Source organism: Carassius gibelio, chromosome B24 (genome assembly GCF_023724105.1).
Source record: "Carassius gibelio isolate Cgi1373 ecotype wild population from Czech Republic chromosome B24, carGib1.2-hapl.c, whole genome shotgun sequence".
NCBI classification, from domain to species: Eukaryota; Metazoa; Chordata; class Actinopteri; order Cypriniformes; family Cyprinidae; genus Carassius; species Carassius gibelio.
The window spans coordinates 19,815,438-19,835,248 of record NC_068419.1 but is presented as its reverse complement, the minus strand read 5'-3'; the positions used below and the strand labels follow the sequence as shown (position 1 = coordinate 19,835,248).

The 19,811-nt window shown below is 35.9% G+C and overlaps 1 protein-coding gene across 4 annotated transcripts in view; it reads right to left on the bottom strand.

The window, feature by feature from the left end:
• LOC128013055 (cyclin-Y-like) overlaps positions 1–19,811 on the bottom strand; it is a 54,995-nt gene that overhangs the window by 16,726 nt on the left and 18,458 nt on the right. For all 4 annotated transcript variants that reach the window (XM_052595781.1, XM_052595778.1, XM_052595780.1 and 1 more), the window contains exon 2: positions 40–114. In XM_052595781.1, the coding sequence (XP_052451741.1) occupies positions 40–114 (75 nt within the window). The remainder of the gene's footprint in view (positions 1–39; positions 115–19,811) is intronic.

Genomic DNA, 19,811 nt, shown 5'->3' with positions numbered 1-19,811 from the left:
GCTTACGGGGAGACCGTCAGAAGACATGGAGTCTCTCACCGTCTGTCTGAGACTTGCTGAGAAAGATGGTGCTGGCGCGCGGGTGGTCCGAAGGATTGTACTCCATGTTGAGCTCTGAGGAGAGAAAAAGAGAAAGACGATTTATTATTTAAGAGTGAGGCTTCAATTTCTATTCTAGTTTTACTATTAACAACCCAAAAAAGAATCTTCTATTTCTGACAGAATGATGGAAATCATTTAGTCACGGCGAGCCAAAACACAAACACATAGCATACGGGGATATGTGAAAGAAAAATTCTGACTGTGTTGAGAACGGTTTCTTTTACGTAGAATTTATGTACTATTACAATATGTATTATTATTCAGAATTTCTTATTTTTGAATTTCTTTCTAATTTTTATGTGATTTTGACTTTTTTTTAATATAATCAGCAGTAATTTTTAGTTATGTTAGTCCTTCAATTTAAAATAGATTTCAGTTGATTGCCAAAGCAAGAATCAAGCTATTTAATCTAATACAACTAAATAATGTTATATTTTGATTTTTATTTTATTACAGCTCTTTTATATATATATATATATATATATATATATATATATATGTTATATATATATATATGTTATGCAAAAATAATAGTAATTAAAATAATAATAATATTATATTGTCTGAAACTGTCACACCACTGTACTACTGTGTAAATAAATTGTGTTTGATGTATTTTAATCATCATTTCATAATGAAAATGTCTATTCATTGCACAGCATAAACACTGTAAAAATAGTATGTTCTAACCATGTTACGTGATTATGCCAACACTAGGGGGCAGAGCCAGCGACTGTGGGATTCAAGAACAGTTCGACTATAACCCTTCCTCCACCAGTAGTTTTTATTTCATTTTACAGTAATATATACTACAAAATACATATTGTGTTTGCTTTTATATTTGTATAGCTTGTAGTAATATTTATGTATTTTGTCTACCACCAATACTCCAGTCATCATCAACAGAGAGACTTTAATTTAAATTAAATTAAATGTAATTTAATTTTACAACCCAGACCTTCAGGCCGCTAATATAGTAAAATGTATAAAATGTACTATATATATATATATATATATATATATATATATATATATATATATACTTTTTTTTTTTTTGTCATCATAAATACAGAGACTTGAAACTTTCCTTCTGATCAGATTTCCCACAAATCCCCACACTGAACTTGCCGTGACTAACACACACACACACGCGCGTGCATGATGTCATCAGAGGAAAGAGCTAAGGCACACACCCTGAGCAGGAAACTAGGAGCCCCGAGTTCACAGCCTCTAAACCTGAAACAGCCGATCCTGCAGCACACGTCTTTATTTCTATCTGCAGTGGTCAGGTGTCAGCTGCATCATGTGCGCTGAGATTTGTGAATTCTAACAAACCCCTGACAGTGAAACCTGGCTCAGAAACGGCCGCTGCATTGTGTTCTCAGTCTTTTGAAGCAGCGTCTTTTATGCGGAAGAGCCACTTGAATCTCAAAGGATTCTCGACCGTGAGACGCATGGAGCACTCTGGGGTGAGGAGGAAAACTGATTAATAAAAGATGGAGCTGTGTGGGAGAGAGACCTGGAAGATGGATGAAAACAGGAAAGGCCGGGAGAGAACGGTGAATCTCAGAGAAGCTGGACACGTACGCTTTAACATTAATGTGTCTTATTGGAAGAATGTGCACACTCATGGCAGAGTGTGCGGTAACAGTAGAGTTTTCCATGGGATTGAGTCATTTCCTCTCTTCCTGTGACCCACCCTGTGTATATTGTGAAGAGGGTCTCGAGTGTTCGGAGGGGGTCTGATCTGATCAGCCCAGCACTTCCTCACACTCAGGACACACTACAGCTTTCACACAGCCAATAACATCTTTAAAGCATGTGCAAAAGTGTTTAGCACCCTATTTATTTATTCATTATTAAGTATTTATATTATTATTTTTTTATTATAATTAATTTTAAACCAAGCTCAGAGTTTTACATTTTTTTATTCCTTTTTTATGGTTTAATCAAAATTAAATAAAGTTATTTGAGTTATTGTATTAAGTAATAGAATTAATATTTGATTAGAATATTGCATACTGTATGCGAATAAAACATGAGGATGAATGAGGGCAGCCGAGCTCAGTACAGGCATGTGTGTGTGTGTGTGTGTGTGTGTGTGTGTGTGAGAGAGAGAGAGAGAACACACTCCAGAAACAGCAGAGAAAAGCAAAGCCACATGAAGAGGACAGCCAATGTCTGCTCACTAATGCATCATGGGATCCATCTACTATGCGTATGGAAGATGATTTGTGCAGAATCAGACAGATGCTTTGGTTTGCTTGGAAAAACAGCTTCCTGAACTCCAGACAGTCGACCTGACTATGCCGACACAAACACATTTTTTCTACATTTGCAGTAAGGGGTGATCAATATTAGCATACCATAAAAAAAACTGATAGTATATTATTTTTAAAGTTCTAAGACATAAATAAAACCAAAATAGCTAACATAAAATAACAATAACATACAATAATAATTTCTGATATGATCAGAAAAAACACTACTATTAGTACTACATAATATTACTCCATAAACAACAATATAACATTTTACTAAAAGAAACATCATGCAGTCAAGAGCAGTAAGAGACTGACACTGCAGTGGTGTTGAAGGACCTTGAGGTCGGCAGGAACAGAGCATCAGTGAATCACTGATTTGATACACATTATATATATATATATATATATATATATATATATATATATATATATATATATATATATATATATATATATATATATATTAAAATTATTTATTTTAGTGATATTAAAAAAATGATTATAGTTTTCTAAATAGTTAATAATTTAACATTTTCACTGAAAAGTTTTTTTAAGTTTTTTTTTTTTTTTTTTTTAATTATTATTAGTTTTTGTTTCTTAACTATGTCTATAGTTTTCCATAAATTTATATTTCTGTTTTAGTTCATTATTTTACTTCAGCAAGTTAATAATGATAAATGCTCCCATGGCATACAGCTGAAATAAAATATTAAAAAGATCTAAACATATTTTATGGTTTTAGTTTTAGGGATGAGCTAATGTATCAGCCGATCATCTGTATCATTCGATAAAATCATTTGTATTCTCTATCTGTTATCTGCCAATTGGGAGAGGCTTTAGTAAATGATGACCATTTTCAACTCTGAGTGAACTATACCTTTAAAAAAAAGAAAAAAAACCTAGAACAAAATGCTATTTTTGTCTAAACATTGAGATAAATAAATGAATTTGGTAATATTCAAAAGTAATTATATATATATATATATATATATATATATATATATATATATATATATATATATATATATATATATATATATATATGGTTAGACTTGCATATCCAAAACCACAAGCTGAAAATAAAATAATAAAAGAGCAAGATAATTGTACAATAAATCCTCCAGTACGTGTGTATTTGGCACAGCTGCTGACACACACACACACACACACACACACACACACACACACACACACACACACACACACACACACACACCTGGACATTAAACTCAATACCAAACACTGACACAAAACCACATGACAGGATCAGAAAAGTCTACTTGTCACATGAGCTACTCAAGGAAGTTGTGAAATATGTACTTCCTCTTTTATGAAGACATACAGTAGCTGCTCTTTTCCACAGTGTTGAGATCCGTTCCATTAACACAATACTTTCAGTCAGTGTCACAGTTATCTCAGGAAATCTGTTCAACTTGTTCATTAACACAAATAAAATTAAAAAAATACAATGGTGGCCAACATTTTTACAAAAATATTGACCTTTTTAGCCTCCAAAATATGATTTAATTTCATAATGTTCATGAAACATGCAGATGGTTGCTCTGAGCAAAACACATATCAGATTAAGAGAGTCATAATATTTTTATCTACTTTTGACTATTATTGACTATTATTGGATATATATATATATATATATATATATATATATAGATAGATAGATAGATAGATAGATAGATAGATAGATAGATAGATAGAGAGATAAAGAGAGAGAGATACATAGATTGTGATTTGCTTTTAAAATGGAGGGCTTTTGTTTTTTCCAGAAGGTTTCTTAACTTTTAGTTGTGTGCACTTTAAAGTCTCCAGGGTGTGAGTCACATGCAGCATGATGGAGGTGTTCAGTGAGCTCTCTGCTGATGCTGACAGATGTCTCACTCAACACACAAGTCTGCTTCTCCTTCTCTGCAGATCTTGACTGTTCACTAACAGAGTCTGTGAGAGAGCCGTGTCAGATCTCACCGATGAACATCAACAGAGATGATCAACTCCATTTCAGTGCAGACTGCTAACGGTACTTTCACACAACAGCAAATGTACGAAAAATTGAAGTTTTTCCTTTGCGGTTTTGCATATAGACGAGTCTATATATAACAATAGAATAGAAATGATCCCCATGGATCCACACACCCAACTAAGCACGCTGTATAATGCATGCCAGGACAGTAGCTTTGCACGGACCAATAGACCAAACCAACCCTCTACATTGCGACTAAATCTTTACTCTGGCGACTAACTTATGTCTGATATTAGCCAAAGGCTAATAAATTCTCAGGTTTTACTCGCAAGTGTGTGCGTTGGAGGCTAAGTATAAGTTTAGCTCAGATATATGTTCACTCGCCGAACACTCTCTGACTTTAGGCTTCAGTGTTTCACTCTCCGTAAAGCGATCTGTGATATTTCTCCGTTCATCTCAATGGATGCACAGCGTACCTGTGTTTGACGTACCGTAAACTCTACTGTAAAGGCGCACCACTCGCCGTCGCTTTGGTGAGAGCAGAGAGAGCGCGAGAGTCTTACGTACATGCAGAATTGACGCGCTACATGTAAACAATATACTTTGTTGTATTTCCCTATGATTTTTTTCAGCTTTTAAGAACTGATGGGTTTTTTCAGTAGTGGGAGGAGCTAATGCGCAAAAAAATTAAGTTAAAGTTTCAAAGCGAAGTGCACACATTCTTTATGCGATCAGCTCGTGATCCGGTGTTTTCTTCTGTACATATCTGGTACTAAAGTAAAAAATGCCTGTTTTTTTTAGCATACAATTAACAGATTACACTAACATAAGTAGGGCTGCAACTAACGATTATTTTGATAATCGATTAATCTGTCGATTATTTTTACGATTAATCGATTAATTGGTTTATGTACTTATATTTTAGTTTTTTCCATTTTTTCCCCAAGTAAATTATTAATAAAGGGTCTTTATCATTCAGCATAGATTTTTAAGAGATTTTAACCATTTTGCATTGTCATATCCTCATCAAAAATATACCTGGAGTTGTTTTATTATGTTAGTAATCCTTTGTCGAACTCTTCTGCAATCAAAACACTGATCCATACTCTAGCAAAATTCACAAGGAGATTTCAAATATTGTTTTCACCATGGCAGTCCTTAGAGCTCCTAAAGTAGTTTAACATCCCAAACAAAGCTTAAGGAATCTTTGAGAAAATATTTTCACGAAGTATAAGGATAAAACAGAATAAAATTGCAGTGCATTGTATTTTATTATTTACTGGGAAAAAGCTTTATAGCTTATGCTGTGAAATTGTAAACAATCCTTCGAAAAAAAGTGCCAATGGCATGAAACCTGAATGGAACTCACAATTTAAAGTAAAATCCATCAGAAGGTTGTCCAGAAAAAAAAAATTGGGACACACACAAAAAACCTGCTGTGTGAAAAAGAGCAGTGAATACTTAGAAAAGAAGTGCATTTTAAATATACTCAAACATTTACCTCTCTCATTCAGTCATAATTAGGCTGCAAGTCTGAATTATGAACTGGTAAACGACAAACTGATCACATAACATTTTGTAAAGCTTTAAATGTTAACTGTTAAAAAGCAATGTTATCAGCTTTTACGACTAAACATTTGCAAACAACCTTGTACTAGAGAATCTGCACAAATAAAATTCTTATGGGCCGTTCACATATCGCACCTAAAAACGCGTGGAAAACGCTAGTCGCGCCGCTTTCTCCTTCTTTCCAAAGCGCTCGGGCAGAAGCGCCCCTGAGGCGTCTGCCTTTGCTAAGCAACCATGACGTGCCCTCTCCATGAAGACCCGGAAATTTCAGCAAAGGATAAATGGATGCGGTGTGGACGCGCCTGGAAAAACGGGCGCATCGCACTGCGTGCGTGTCGCGACCGCGTCGCTTCCATTATGAGAGTGCATACTGCGCGCCTACATAGGAAATAACGAACTTGAGCACGCAAAAGACACGATATGTGAACGGCCCCTTAAACAGTTCAGTAGTGCAGAGTTTACAGGTTACTCTTCATTTTAAAGGCTCAAAGTAAAGTACTCCCACTTCCCGCTGAATGCTGCAGAGACGCTGTTCGGGAAGCACGTGACATAAAACGAGGCCAGCTATTGGCTATTCGCTACTTCACCTGCTGTACTGGCTGAGTAAAACCTCCGGTGGCTCATTACTGCCACACTTTGGTCACCGCAGATTTGAAATATGCACGAAATGAGCCGCTTATGGCAAATAAAATTTATTTAGCGACGAATCGATTACTAAATTAGTTGACAACTATTTTAATAATCGATTTTAATCGATTAAATCAATTCGTTGTTTCAGCTCTAAACATAAGCCCACCCCAATTAATTTGTGCCCCCTCAAGGAATACCTGCATGACCCCCCTGTATGTATATTATATAATGCACAGCATTCATTCAGTATTCAATATTATAATTAAATCATAGCCAGAGCACTCCATTTGGATACCTGTCATGAAGAAAGGAAATGCAACTTTAAATTGGACTTGGTTTCTTGATTTCTTTTTCTCCTGGCTGGTACAAGAGGAAAAAACTTGATTTGCCTCCCAGCTCTGGAAACGATGTGGGCAGTTAATGAAACTAAATGAGATGTGCCTGAAAAACTGCACAGACACAATGAAGCCCATCATAACATCAACAAAGCAATCCATCTCCATCATCAGAGTTAAAGGTGAAGTGTGTATTTGTACAGCACTGCAGGAGCAGAATGAAACCGCAATCTGTTTATTTGAATGGTCACAACAACACTGAGTTTGGAGCGAGACCACATTTGTTACTTCTAAAAAAGCATGATGTGTTTTTCTGTCTTTCTATTTGATGCAGTTTAAGGAAAAGTTTATTTATAAATGAAAATTCATTTTCAATTGCTTCAATTAATTTCTTGAAATTCAGTGCTGTTCTTTATTTCCCATGCGATTACAATGAATCTAAACCGCTGTAACCAGATGATTGAGTTAGTGAGTTAACTACACATCATTCAGACCATTTTTTGTGAGCCAGATTCAGAGAAAAGACTGAAAAGATCAAATCATTTTTAAACACCACACCTTCCTCACATCCTTGATGTCATTTTATTATTTATAAACTGTTATAGAATTGTAAATATTTGAAAACTTTTTTATTGTTTTAATTTTTAGATTTTCATTTGAATTAAGTTTTAGTCATTTTGTTACGTGCCTCTGTTCTTCTTATTAGGTTCTCAGTCTTTTTTTATTTATTTATTTTATTTTAGTTTAAATAATTTATTTATTTATTTATTTATTTTTAGTTCTTCAGCTTAAGCCTTTTACTTCAGATAGTTCCCTTGGCAATATTTCTCATTTATTTTTGGCTTCAGATTTTACATTCAATTTTTGCATTTCAATTTCAATTAACTAAATCAATCTTTACTTGGTTTAATTTTAACATCAGCATGCTAGAACATTTCTTATTTTCAGATTTTTCGATTTAAGTTTTACGTCATTCATATTTCAGTTTAGCTTTATTTAAATGATCAAAAACCCTTCGTAGATTTAGTTTTAGTTCCCAGAATGACAACAGTGGTCCTCAACAGGCTAAACTGGACACACAAACACACAGGGTGGCCACTCAACACAAACAGCAAACAACATCCTCAGACTACAGGAAGTGACAGAGTGCTGTTTCCTCACTGTAATCCTGCTCTCAACCTTTACATTGCACAAAGAGTTCATTCAGTGCATGCGTGCAAGGATTGTCAATAAATCAAATATGATAAAAAAAATCGTTGAGATAGCGTCTGCATCTTCAATTAGCCCTTGTGCCCAAAGCATACTGGGACAGACATTTGGATGGTGATGGTATTTCTGTTTGAGTCATTATCTGATGAGAACGTGCCATCTGTGGCCTGCCACATGCCCCGATCACACTTCCTGTGAGCCCAATTCCTTTCAGGGGACGACATCATATCCTCTCTTTGGATTTAATGTTTTGGCGGTCATTGAAAGCTGTTGCGTAAACAATGGTGTGGTGTAGAAAAAGAAAACACGGCTCAATTGTGTGCACACGGGATGGTCTGAAGGAAGGCCGTACAACAGATTGGGCCAAAACCTCATCCATTTTAGCTTTGCAGATGCCATGAGAAGAGGGGTTTGATAGTCTGATGAATGGATGAATGAATGAACACTGCTGTTCCAGAGTCAAAGGATCAGTAAGATTGTTTTTTTGTTTTTGTTTGCTTATTCTCATCAAGGCTGTATTTATTTGATCAGAAATAATACTACTACTAATAATAACAATAATAATAATAATAATAATAATAATAATAATAAAATTGTGAAATATTATTACAATTTCTAATATCAGTTTCCTACTTTAATATTTTCTAAAATATAATTGATTTCTCTGACACTGCACTGTATTTTCAGACATTACTCAAGTCTTCAGTGACACGTGATCCTTCAGAAATCATTCTTATATACTGATTTATTATCAGTAATGTAACTGTTGCACTGCTTAATTTAAAGTGAAAAAGTGACGTGACATTCAGCCAAGTATGGTGACCCATACTCAGAATTTGTGCTCTAAATTCAACCCATCCAAAGTGCACACACACAGAGCAGTGAACACACACACACACACACTGTGAACACACACCCAGAGCAGTGGGCAGCCATTTATGCTGCGGCACCCGGGGAGCAGTTGGGGGTTCGAAGTCGTGGTATTGAAGGTGGAGAGAGAACTGTACATGCACTCCCCCCCACCTACAATTCCTGCTGGCCCGGGACTCGAACTCACAACCTTTCAATTGGGAGTCCGACTCTCTAACCATTAGACCACGACTTCCCGTGTAGTAATTATTAATAAATAATAATTTTTTTAAATTTTATAAAAAAAAAAATTATGTGATACTTTTTTCTTTGATAAATATTTTTAAAAGAACAGCATTTATATATAATATTATATATACATTTATAACAATTTATACAATATAAACACTTTGTATCTATTTAACACACCCTTGCTTAATAAAAGTATTAATTTCTTTGAAACAAAAAGACAATTACTGACCCCAAGCTTTTGAATAGTAGTGTAAATTGTAACAAAATTATATTTTAAATAAACAGTTCTTAAATTTTGTTTACATTTTTTAATAGAATCCTGAAAAAAGTATCACAGTTCATCAAAAAAAATAAAAAATAAAATAATAATAATAATAATCATGATAATAATAATAAATATTAGGCAGCACAACTGTTTCCAACATCGAATATAATCAGCATATTAGAATGATTTCTGAAAGATCATGTGACACTGAAGACTTAATGATGAAAATTAAGCTCTGCTTCATATGAATAAATTATATTTTAAAGTATATTAAAATAGAAAACTTGTATTTTAAATTGCAATAATATTTAGTGGTCAACCGATAAGTGTTTTTTGACAGCTGTTGCTGATGCCAATGCCGATATCTTGGAAAGCAGGGAGGCCGATAGCCGATATAAAGCAGATATAATTTTTTAAAATTATTATTATTAAAATTAAATATATTTTAAATCATATGACAATGGATTAAAAATAAATATGTAAAAGAAACATACTTACTTATACTTTAGATGACAGTATTTTTCACAAATAAATAAATATTTAATGAAAATATGATTAAAATTTAGAGTTTAAAGTTTAAATCATTCAATTCAAAATGTTCCTTAGTCATTCATTTACATTTATGCATTAAGCAGACGTTTTATTTATCCAAAGTGACTTACAGAGCATTCAGACTAACATTTTTTACCTAACATGTGTTCCCTGGGAATTGAACCCACAATCTTTGTGTTGCTAACGCAATGCTCTACAACTGAGCCACAGGAACACATTTAAAGATTTGTTTCAATTATATTAATGCATATTTGCCTAATGCTGACGGCAAAAGAGAAAGTATTATGTTTGCTTTTCTACTACTAATAGGCCTAATATAAAATCAATCATTATAATATAGTCTGTATACATTAGTTCCGTTGTTTAACCGTTAAATCTGATTATTAGACATGCTTCTATCCATATTAGACAGAACTGTTAATAACGACGAGGAACAAGAGAGAGAGTGTGTGCACTGTGTGCAATTCAAAATAAAAGTCTCAAACACATTGGCCAAGCAGAAAATCTTATCGGCCGATGCGGATATTTGAAAAATGCCAAATACCAGCCGATTTATCGGTTGACCACTAGTAATAAAAAAAAAAAATAGATACAGCCTTAATGAGCATTAATTTTTATTACCGTAAAACTTCAAATAATAGCCGAGTCCCAAATAGACGCCTGTCTCTTTTAAACGCCTGGTGTGACGAGAGGTTTGGGTAAATAAAGGCCGGTCTCAAATAGAGGCCTGGTCTGTTTAAAGCGTGGGAAAAGCTGGATACGGAGCGGCTGAAAAATTCCTTTAAGGTATGCTTGCGCGCGCGTGTGTGTGCGCGCGAGGGAGAAAGAGGAGATAATATATTTCATTGACTTAAGGATGTTATCCTTAGGTATGTGGCCTGACAGTAGCTTCTGATGGAAGTGAGGATCACCATTGTTTCAAAGAGGGAGAGCCGTGCGCAACTGTGCGAGAGCTGTTAGTGCAAGCAAGGCAGAGTTAGCGGAAGCTGGAGAGGGAGAAGTAGAGGAGAGAGCGATGTGGAGGAGGAATTCGCCAATGAACTTGTAATTGAGGATCGCGGGGATGATGATAGTGATGAATAGAGTAATTTTCTATCACATGATTGCAGTTGTTTTACAGGGTAGCCATCATTCTTTCTTGTTGATATGTTTCGGGCAACAAGTTCATATGCTCAATGGATTTTAGCGGTAACTTCTATTGTTCTGCCCATTGCTGTCACATCGTTTCGTTTTTTATATATTTTTTTATGCTGCCAATAGCCAAAGACATTTCTTACATTAAATGATTTGTTAAACACATTAAAATGAATTATAAATAAAACGTAGTATAATGTGGTAACCTCCTGCTGTCATGCTTGAACATCTCAACACTAAATTAAAGGCCTGTCTCTTATAGACGCCGGTCTCAAATACAAGCCGGTGCAGTTCGGCGGTTTGGGTAAATAGAAGCCCGGGCTATTATTTGAAGTTTTACGGTATTATTATTTTTTTTTTTTAAGAAAAGAAAAATATAAGAAACATAAAAATCTTACTGATCCCAAACAGTAGTGTATGTGTGTAGTCCAAATGAGTTAAGGCTTTGTCACATTAGATTTTTTTTTTTTTTCAAGCAGCAAGACCACAAATTAGATCTTAAATTGTATAATATTAACCAAACATCCTACCATCCACTATAGTGCTCATATTTTCATTCAAGATTTAAGTGATAACTTTTCCCCAACTTGTCTTGAAGTTTGATGGCGTTAACTAAAACTAAAAATGAAAATTAAATTGTAAAACAATTTTTACAGTGTAACCAAAATTTTAAGTAATACAACTATAAAAAAATATATATATTGAAATGCAAATAACTTAAAATAAGAAATATAGAAATTACAAATAGTATAAACATAACAAAATTATATAATTTAATTATCATTTTAATTATTCAACTTAAAAATATATAAATAAAAGCCAATTCAAAATATTAATAAATGCTATAATAGTATATCAATAACACTCAATACCAGATCTGACAGTCCTGGTCACTGTATGGAAAAGAGCAGCTTGAGCATTCTGCTAATCTTCTGTGCTCCACAATAGAAGAAAAAAAAAAACATGCAGGTATGAAGCTGCGTGGCAGTAAGTAAGTGATTACATAACTTGAATGGCAGTCAACTATTACTTTAATGAACATGAAGAAAAGAGCAGAGGAGTGTATGTGGTTGCATCGGGATACAAACCACACACTTATTCTCAGCAGAACGGCCAACACCCTCCTCATCTCCAGCAGTGCTTTTCAGAAAGGGTTAAATAAATCAAAGGATCGCGCAGTGAACACGCTGACGCACTGCAGCCATTAGAGAGGAAGGAAAGTCAATTGTGTTTCCTACACCAGAGAGAACCTAGGCTTCATTCAAACACCTCCTCTGCGTAAACCTTACAGGATTCTCTCAGAGAGAGTCTCAGAAACATTTATTGCAAATCCAAAGGGGCCATCATTCTTTTGAAACTGAGATATTCGAGCAATGACGTGGATAACTAACAAATCAAGTAAATATGTAGTGCATCCTGATGGATATGGATGATGCTGTGTGTGTGTGTGTGTGTGTTCAGCGGGGTGGAGAGCAGTAATTAGCCAGTGTTAATACTTTGTTCTGTCATGTCGTTGCGTCCTCGCCCGTCGCCTGGGCAGCAGTACCATGGAAACGCCAGATAAAGGATAGCAGACTTGCTCTCTATTAATGGTCCAGCCAACAGCACTGCCTCTTTACATCTCTATGAGCATGTATCGACTGTATTTGGTCACTTTATGTGTATAACATTTAACTATATTTCTAGATCCCTAATCAGTCACTATATGGACAAAAGTATTGGGATACATCCCTTAAAGGGACAGTTCACCCAAAAAATAAAGAAATAAATACAATTCTGTCCTAATTTACTCACCCTCAAGTTGTTCTAATCACGTATGAGCTTCTTTCTTGTTAACCACAAAATAATATATTTTGAAGAATGTTGGTTATCGAACAGTTGACGGTAGCCATTGACTTCCATTGTATATCCACCCCCCCCCCCCCCACCCCCACCCCCACCCCAATACTATGGAAGTCAACGGTTTGGTCACCAACAATTTTTTTTTTGCTCAAAAGAAGAAAGTTATATAGGTTGTTCGGGTGTTTTAATCATACCCATCACCACAAGTGTTTAAATTCAAGCACCTAGGCATGCAGTCTGCAATTATATATGTGTGTGTGTGTGTGTGTGTGTGTGTGTGTGTGTGTTGGGGCTGGGGTGATGGGCATTTTGAAGAACTCCGTGAATTCAAGCATGGTACTGTGACATGATGCCACCTTTGCAACAAGTTAATTTGTGAAATATCATCCTTGCTGGATATTCCACAGTCAACTGCAAGTGGACATGTTTAGGAAAAGCAGCACTTTAGCCATGAAGCAGAAGACCAGGTAAAGTCACAGAGCTGAGTCAATGAGTGCGGAAACACATGGTGCATAGAAGTCACCAACCCTCTGCTGATTCTATAGCTGAAGAGATCCAAATTACCTTTGGCAATGATATCATCACAAAAACTGTGTGACGGGCTTTGTGGAAGGAGTTTCCATGGTTGAGCAGCTGCATGCAAGCCTCACATCACCAAGTACAATGCAAAGCACTATATGGAGTAGTGTAAAGAAATCTGACACTGGACTCTGGAGCAATGGAAACCTGTTCTGTGATTAATCATGCTTCCCTGTTTGTCAGTCTGATGGGTGAGTATGGGTTTGATGGATGCCAGGAGAGTGTTACCTGCCTGACTGCATTGTGTCAGCTGTAAAGTTTGCTGGGGGAGGGATAATGCTATTGGACTGTTATTTTAGGGGTTGGACTCGGCCCCTTACTTCCAGTGAAGAGGAAACAAGGCCCCAGTGAACAATACAAGGTTCACAAAGACATGGTTGGATGAGTTTGGTGTGGAAGAACTTAAACTGGCCCGCACAGAGCCCTGACCTCAACCCCATCAAACACCTTTGGGGCTGAACAGGGACGGAGATTGTGAGCCAGGTCTTCTCATCCAGCATCAATGCCTGACCTCACAAACACTCTATTGGATGAATAGGCAAACTTTGCCACAGGAACACTCCTAAAAAAGGCTCTACGATTTCTGAAATGTGGAAAATGTTGAGGAAAATGTAGAACCCAGTCATCAAAAACTAAAGTTTAATTTCGAATGTCACATAATTTGCCTGATTTTGGATGAATTCCATCAAAATAAAAGTTCTGTTTAAATTAAAAAAAAAAACTGTGACAGAAACATATTACGGTAGCACTTTATTTTACAGTCCTGTTCCTCATCTACAGACTATGTACTTATTATAGCAATTACAATAACTATGTAATAACTAGGTACTAACCCTAAACCTAACCCTACCCCATGTAGTTACCTTATATTACAGTATAAATACACTAAGTACAATATATATATATATATATATAGAGAGAGAGAGAGAGAGAGAGAGAAAAATAAATTAGATATTTTTTTTTTATTATTATTATTTTTTTTTTTTACAAATGGCTGTTAAATTGTTTAAGTTAAATTATTTTACTTAATTTAACATGCTTTTGATTAATACAATTTAATTTAACCATTAAAAAGGTATAAAAAAAAAAAAATCTAAATCATGGCAAAATCATGATCACAATTATTTTGGTCAATATTGTTAGCACAATTATTTAACACGTTCTCGTTCACACTTTTAAAAACATGAATAAATATACTTCGATAAATCAAGCACGTCCCATTTTGCAAATGTCACTTTGCATGATTTTACTGATTTACACGGGAAAATTGGGCTTTTACGGAGGAACGAAAGTGCAGCACTGCAAAGGGGAGTGGAATGGGGCGGAAACATCATTTTATCTCGATTATTGGATTTTCATAATCGTTGGAGGTCGAAATCGAACTGTTTTTTCAATTAATTGCACATCCCTAATATATAGTACATGTAAGCAAAAGTTACAGGCAGGGCATGACTTGATTTTAACTATAAGGATTTGATTGAGACAAGATGTGATTGGCTCATGACATCAAAATAGATGAATAGATTTAGAAGTAAATTATTGGTTAATTGTGGGATATCGTATCATGGTAATATGAGCAGATGTGAACAAAGTAGTTATATTTGATGAAATATGACTGGGCCATGGTATATGTGCGGAAAGTAATGATAAATAAGATTGTGTGGTGAGAAGAGTTGAGGGTTCACAGCCCTGTCAGGAAACATCACAGCAGGAGAACGATCGATCCCTCAGTGCTTCCTCCTGACCACTGCTGCACTATCACTGGGCAAACACACAGGAAAGTGGACAGCTGGAGCTACAGGTGGACACAAGCCAACAATGGGGGGGATGGGGGGGGGGGGGGGGGAGTAATGATGCTGAAAACTCAGCTTTGCCTCACTGAAATGAAAGACATTTGAAAATATTTTACAATAGAAGACCAGTATTTTGCAATGATATTTCACAATATTACTGTGAAATGAAATGAGCAGGCGTACTTCAGATAAAATAATAATTTCCCTCTTACTTGGAAATGAAAGGTTTGTTTAAACCGATTCTGAACTTTACGCCAGTTTTTCTACATGCTTATTGTTCACAGCTAAAATTAGCCGAAGATAAGGGTAACTCAGCCGTCAAAGAATAGAAATCAATAGAATCTCTCACACTTCCAACTAAAATGCAATGAAAAGGCGCTGGTTAATCTGCACGGCTGATATCAGAGAGCTTCCTGTGTGCGATGGTGAGCAAGCTGTCCAAACAGTGCGACGTGTGCCAGTGTGGTGTGGCAGCTGTGACTCGTGTTAATGTGTGGGCAGAAAACAGGCCAGCGGCACCTGCTGAGGGCATTAGAGCTCAGATCAGAATCTGTGCAGAGCTGAGGTGTTAACAGGTGCCTGATCACAACAACACAAGCTCAATGAAGCTTCACACATATGCTGACTGTGTGTCAGTGAAGAAACTTAATAACTGTAATATTTAATGGCCAGTAGAAAGCTCAGTAAAACAGAGAAACACAACAATTAAAAATGCATTTGCTAATTAAATGACGTGGCACTGGATGGGAAAATGCTAACGGTGCCGGACTGAAACTAGCAAACACACTTGCGCTGCGCCTTGCGTCGCATTGCGTCGGGTGTATTGTAGGGCCCTTAATCTCAAAATACTTAAAATACCCTGTAAGGTTATGATAATCAAAACAGTCCTGAGCTGGATTAAGCTTTGATCTCTGCAAACCAAACTATACCTTTATTAAAAAGTTTTTTTTTTTTTTTGCACTAATACAAACATTGTATAATTTGCTAGCTCCACACTGGAGAGCTGCTTTATAACAGAAAATCAAGTTGTTATTTTAACTGAAAGCGACACTAACTCTGGTTTCTCATGTTTAACCTGTTAGCCTGGACCCCGACGCGGGGGTCCTCAATGCCCCTCAACTCGCACGGGTCAATGTTTATGAAAAGATTAAATGAAACGGGACAAATTTAATCTTGACATACTATATATCATTATAAAGATCTAAGCCTCAAGCATCGACGACCAGTCGCTGTTTTTCAATGGAAAGCTTATAAAGACTGTATTTGCTACTTTTGTGTAAGCAGTACACATAAAACAAGAATAATGGAAACGCAGTACATACCAGATTCGTCGTAATAACGAAACATAAACACATCCACAGCTGTAAATCCCGGTTTAGTTAGAAAGATAAGGGTCCACTGAACGACATCTAATGGAGCACGTTTGGTTCAACGAAGCCATAACTAGAGTTGTTCCGATTCCGATACTAATATCGGAAATATCATCGATACCACAAGAAATTCTGGCTTCAGCAAGTACATGAACCCATAGACCGATCCGATACCATTTTCTTAAACAAGACCTAGTTATGACTGCTAGCTTTGCCTAACCGCTGTACGGTTCTTCTTCACTGAAAGATAGATGAAATATAGTATATTTGAATTCTATATATATACATACCGTTACAATATTCCTTCACGAGCCCATTTCAGCCAGACAGTAATTCCTGCTTTGTTCCAAAAAACATAAGCCCTATAGAGAACCAACTGAGTAAAAACACACTCAATATAAAGAGTTATAGAGTTCAATATAAAAGGTTACATCTTTGTATTTGTTCATAACTACTACAACAATATTACATTCTTTTTTTTTTTATATAAGGAGCTGTTTTTGTTTATACAGTATGTTGCTAAGAAAACACCATAGAATATGGGTAAAGAATAGCTCCATCATTGTTCAATGTAAAAAAAAAACAAAAAAAAAAACATACTTTGTTAGTTTTAATAAATAAAACATTTTTTTTAAATCAAGGAAATTTATCTGCCATTTTTTTCTTTTTGCTGTATCTAAAACGTACCGAACCGAACCGTGACACCAGTGAATCGTATCGAACCGAACCGTGAATTTTGTGAACCGTTACACCCCTAATATATTATATATAAATATATATATATATATATATATTTTTTTTTTTTTTTATAAATAGCACCAATATTTACAGTGTGTATTAGGGCTGCACGATATTGGGAAAAAATGACATTGCGATATTTTATTTTTCTGCGATATTTAATTTTTCTGCGATATATATTGCGATATTTTTTCATAAAAAAACATGGGGTGAGCACAATTACATTCTCATTTTAAATGATTTAAACATCGACACCATCGTGTCAATTGATTAATATGCGTGAGGGAGTAAGAGCAAGACAGCGCTCGTGTTGTTTGAAGACGTATCGCTCTCTCTCTGTCTCTCTCTCGCACGCTCTCTCTCTGTCCCGCGCTCTCTCTCTCTCTGCCCTGTTAAACTTGCATGTGTTTTTCAGTCCTGTCAATGATAAACTTTCCCTCTATGATGGTTAAGCTGTTCAATTAATCCGCAAATCACATTCGTCAAGGGCCGGGGAGTAGCTGGCCCGTACAGTTAATGAATAACAGATCAACTACGACAGCCTACATCGCACATCCTGCGATGTGACTAATTTGGATTCGTACATCGCGATATCGATGCTTAAACAACACATCGTGCAGCCCTGCTAACATTTGCACCACATCTTCAACACCAATTGGTTTTCAGATTATGCTATCAGCTGACAAAATCAAAGGTGTTAAGCAAGTAGCACATACTGTCCTAATAAAGTTGCTATGTTAATTAGTGAAGGATCAGCTAACGGTAACCAAGTCTAATCTGGGACATCTTGAGTGAATCCTGGAGGCTTTATTTCAGATACTCTTGAGTATCTTGAGGATTGGTTTTCCTACTGCAGTGTGTGAGTGTCATGCTGGTAAGGAAGCAGGTCTGACTGTGATGCCATCTGTGCCAGCGCCCCCCTGCCTTTCTGACATTTACACTAATACGCACACTATGCATTACACACAATCTACCCAATATGATAACAGAACCAGATACAATTTATAACACTGAAGGAAGACAGACAACAGATATAACATAGCTATAAGCTACTCAATTTATTATGTATATTATGTCATCAAATTGCCCTTTCCTCACCATTTGAAACCTTTTTTTTATGAAATCTAATTAAACTGAATTCTGATCTCCATTCAGGTCATCAGACAATCTCCAAACACATTCATCAGCCACACCCCCATTTTGCATATTCATAAGGGCTTCCCTTTCATGTGGCAGTTCCTTACCCAACAACATACGGCAGCTGCAGTGATGTCATGGGAATAAGTCCTCCTCGTCTCGACTGCATAAAGACACTAATCAATTGAGAACAGTTTTTGTTCGTGCGAGACACAGACTTCTAACATCTCACTGCAGCATTCCGAACCTCTCCACGCTTCATATTCATGTGACTTCGATTTAAACACTTGAGAAATAACCTTTTTAAGTCAATGGAGAATATTAGACTTGAGCTAAACAGACTGAAGAGTTAAAAGTCTGCAAATGTGTTTAAACACCGAGAGCAAATATTGACGCAAAAACTGCTGGGAGGGAGAAAAATCTGGGCACGTATCCTACACTGATTAGCGGGAAGTGCCATGCATAATTAGCAGAAATCAAGCTCCGCCCTCCAAGATGCTCAAGGGTCGGGATTCGTTTCCATAGCACTATAAAGGGAGGAGGGGAGACGCCTTACTGTAGCGATGTTACAGAGAAAAGAGCAGACTCGAGGGAAGAGAGGCTACACAGGAAGAAAACAGCTGAGGTCTGAAATGGGGGGGTTTACCAGCTGCCCGATGTCTGTGTGCTTTAATGAAAGGCCACTAAACAACAGCTAAAGCCAAGCCAAGTGTGACAAACAGCTCATTATTATATATATATATATTTTTATTATTAAAAGGTTGGAAATGTCATGAGGGTTAGTTATTAATAACATATTTTGGGGTAAAAATACGACTTTCAAAGAAAATGTACTCACGATCAAGCCATTCAATATTAAGAGTTTGCTTGTTCATCGACAGATTTGGAGAAATCTATCATTACTTTAATTGCTCACTAATGGATCATCTACAGTGAATGGGTGCCATCAGAATGAGAGTCCAAACAGCTGACATAAAATCATCACAAAAATCCATAAGTAATCCACATAACTCCAGTCCATCAATTAGCATCTTGCTGAAAAGCGAAAACCTTTCTGGCAAGAATATGAGTTCTTATTTAATAATAACTCTTCCTTCCAGTGAAAAAATAAACAAAAACAAAGAAGTATTTCCATCCACTGTTGCCCTCTCACAAAAAATTTTAATAATAATAATAATAATAATAATAATAAATTAGTCTGACTAGTGTTTTTGTG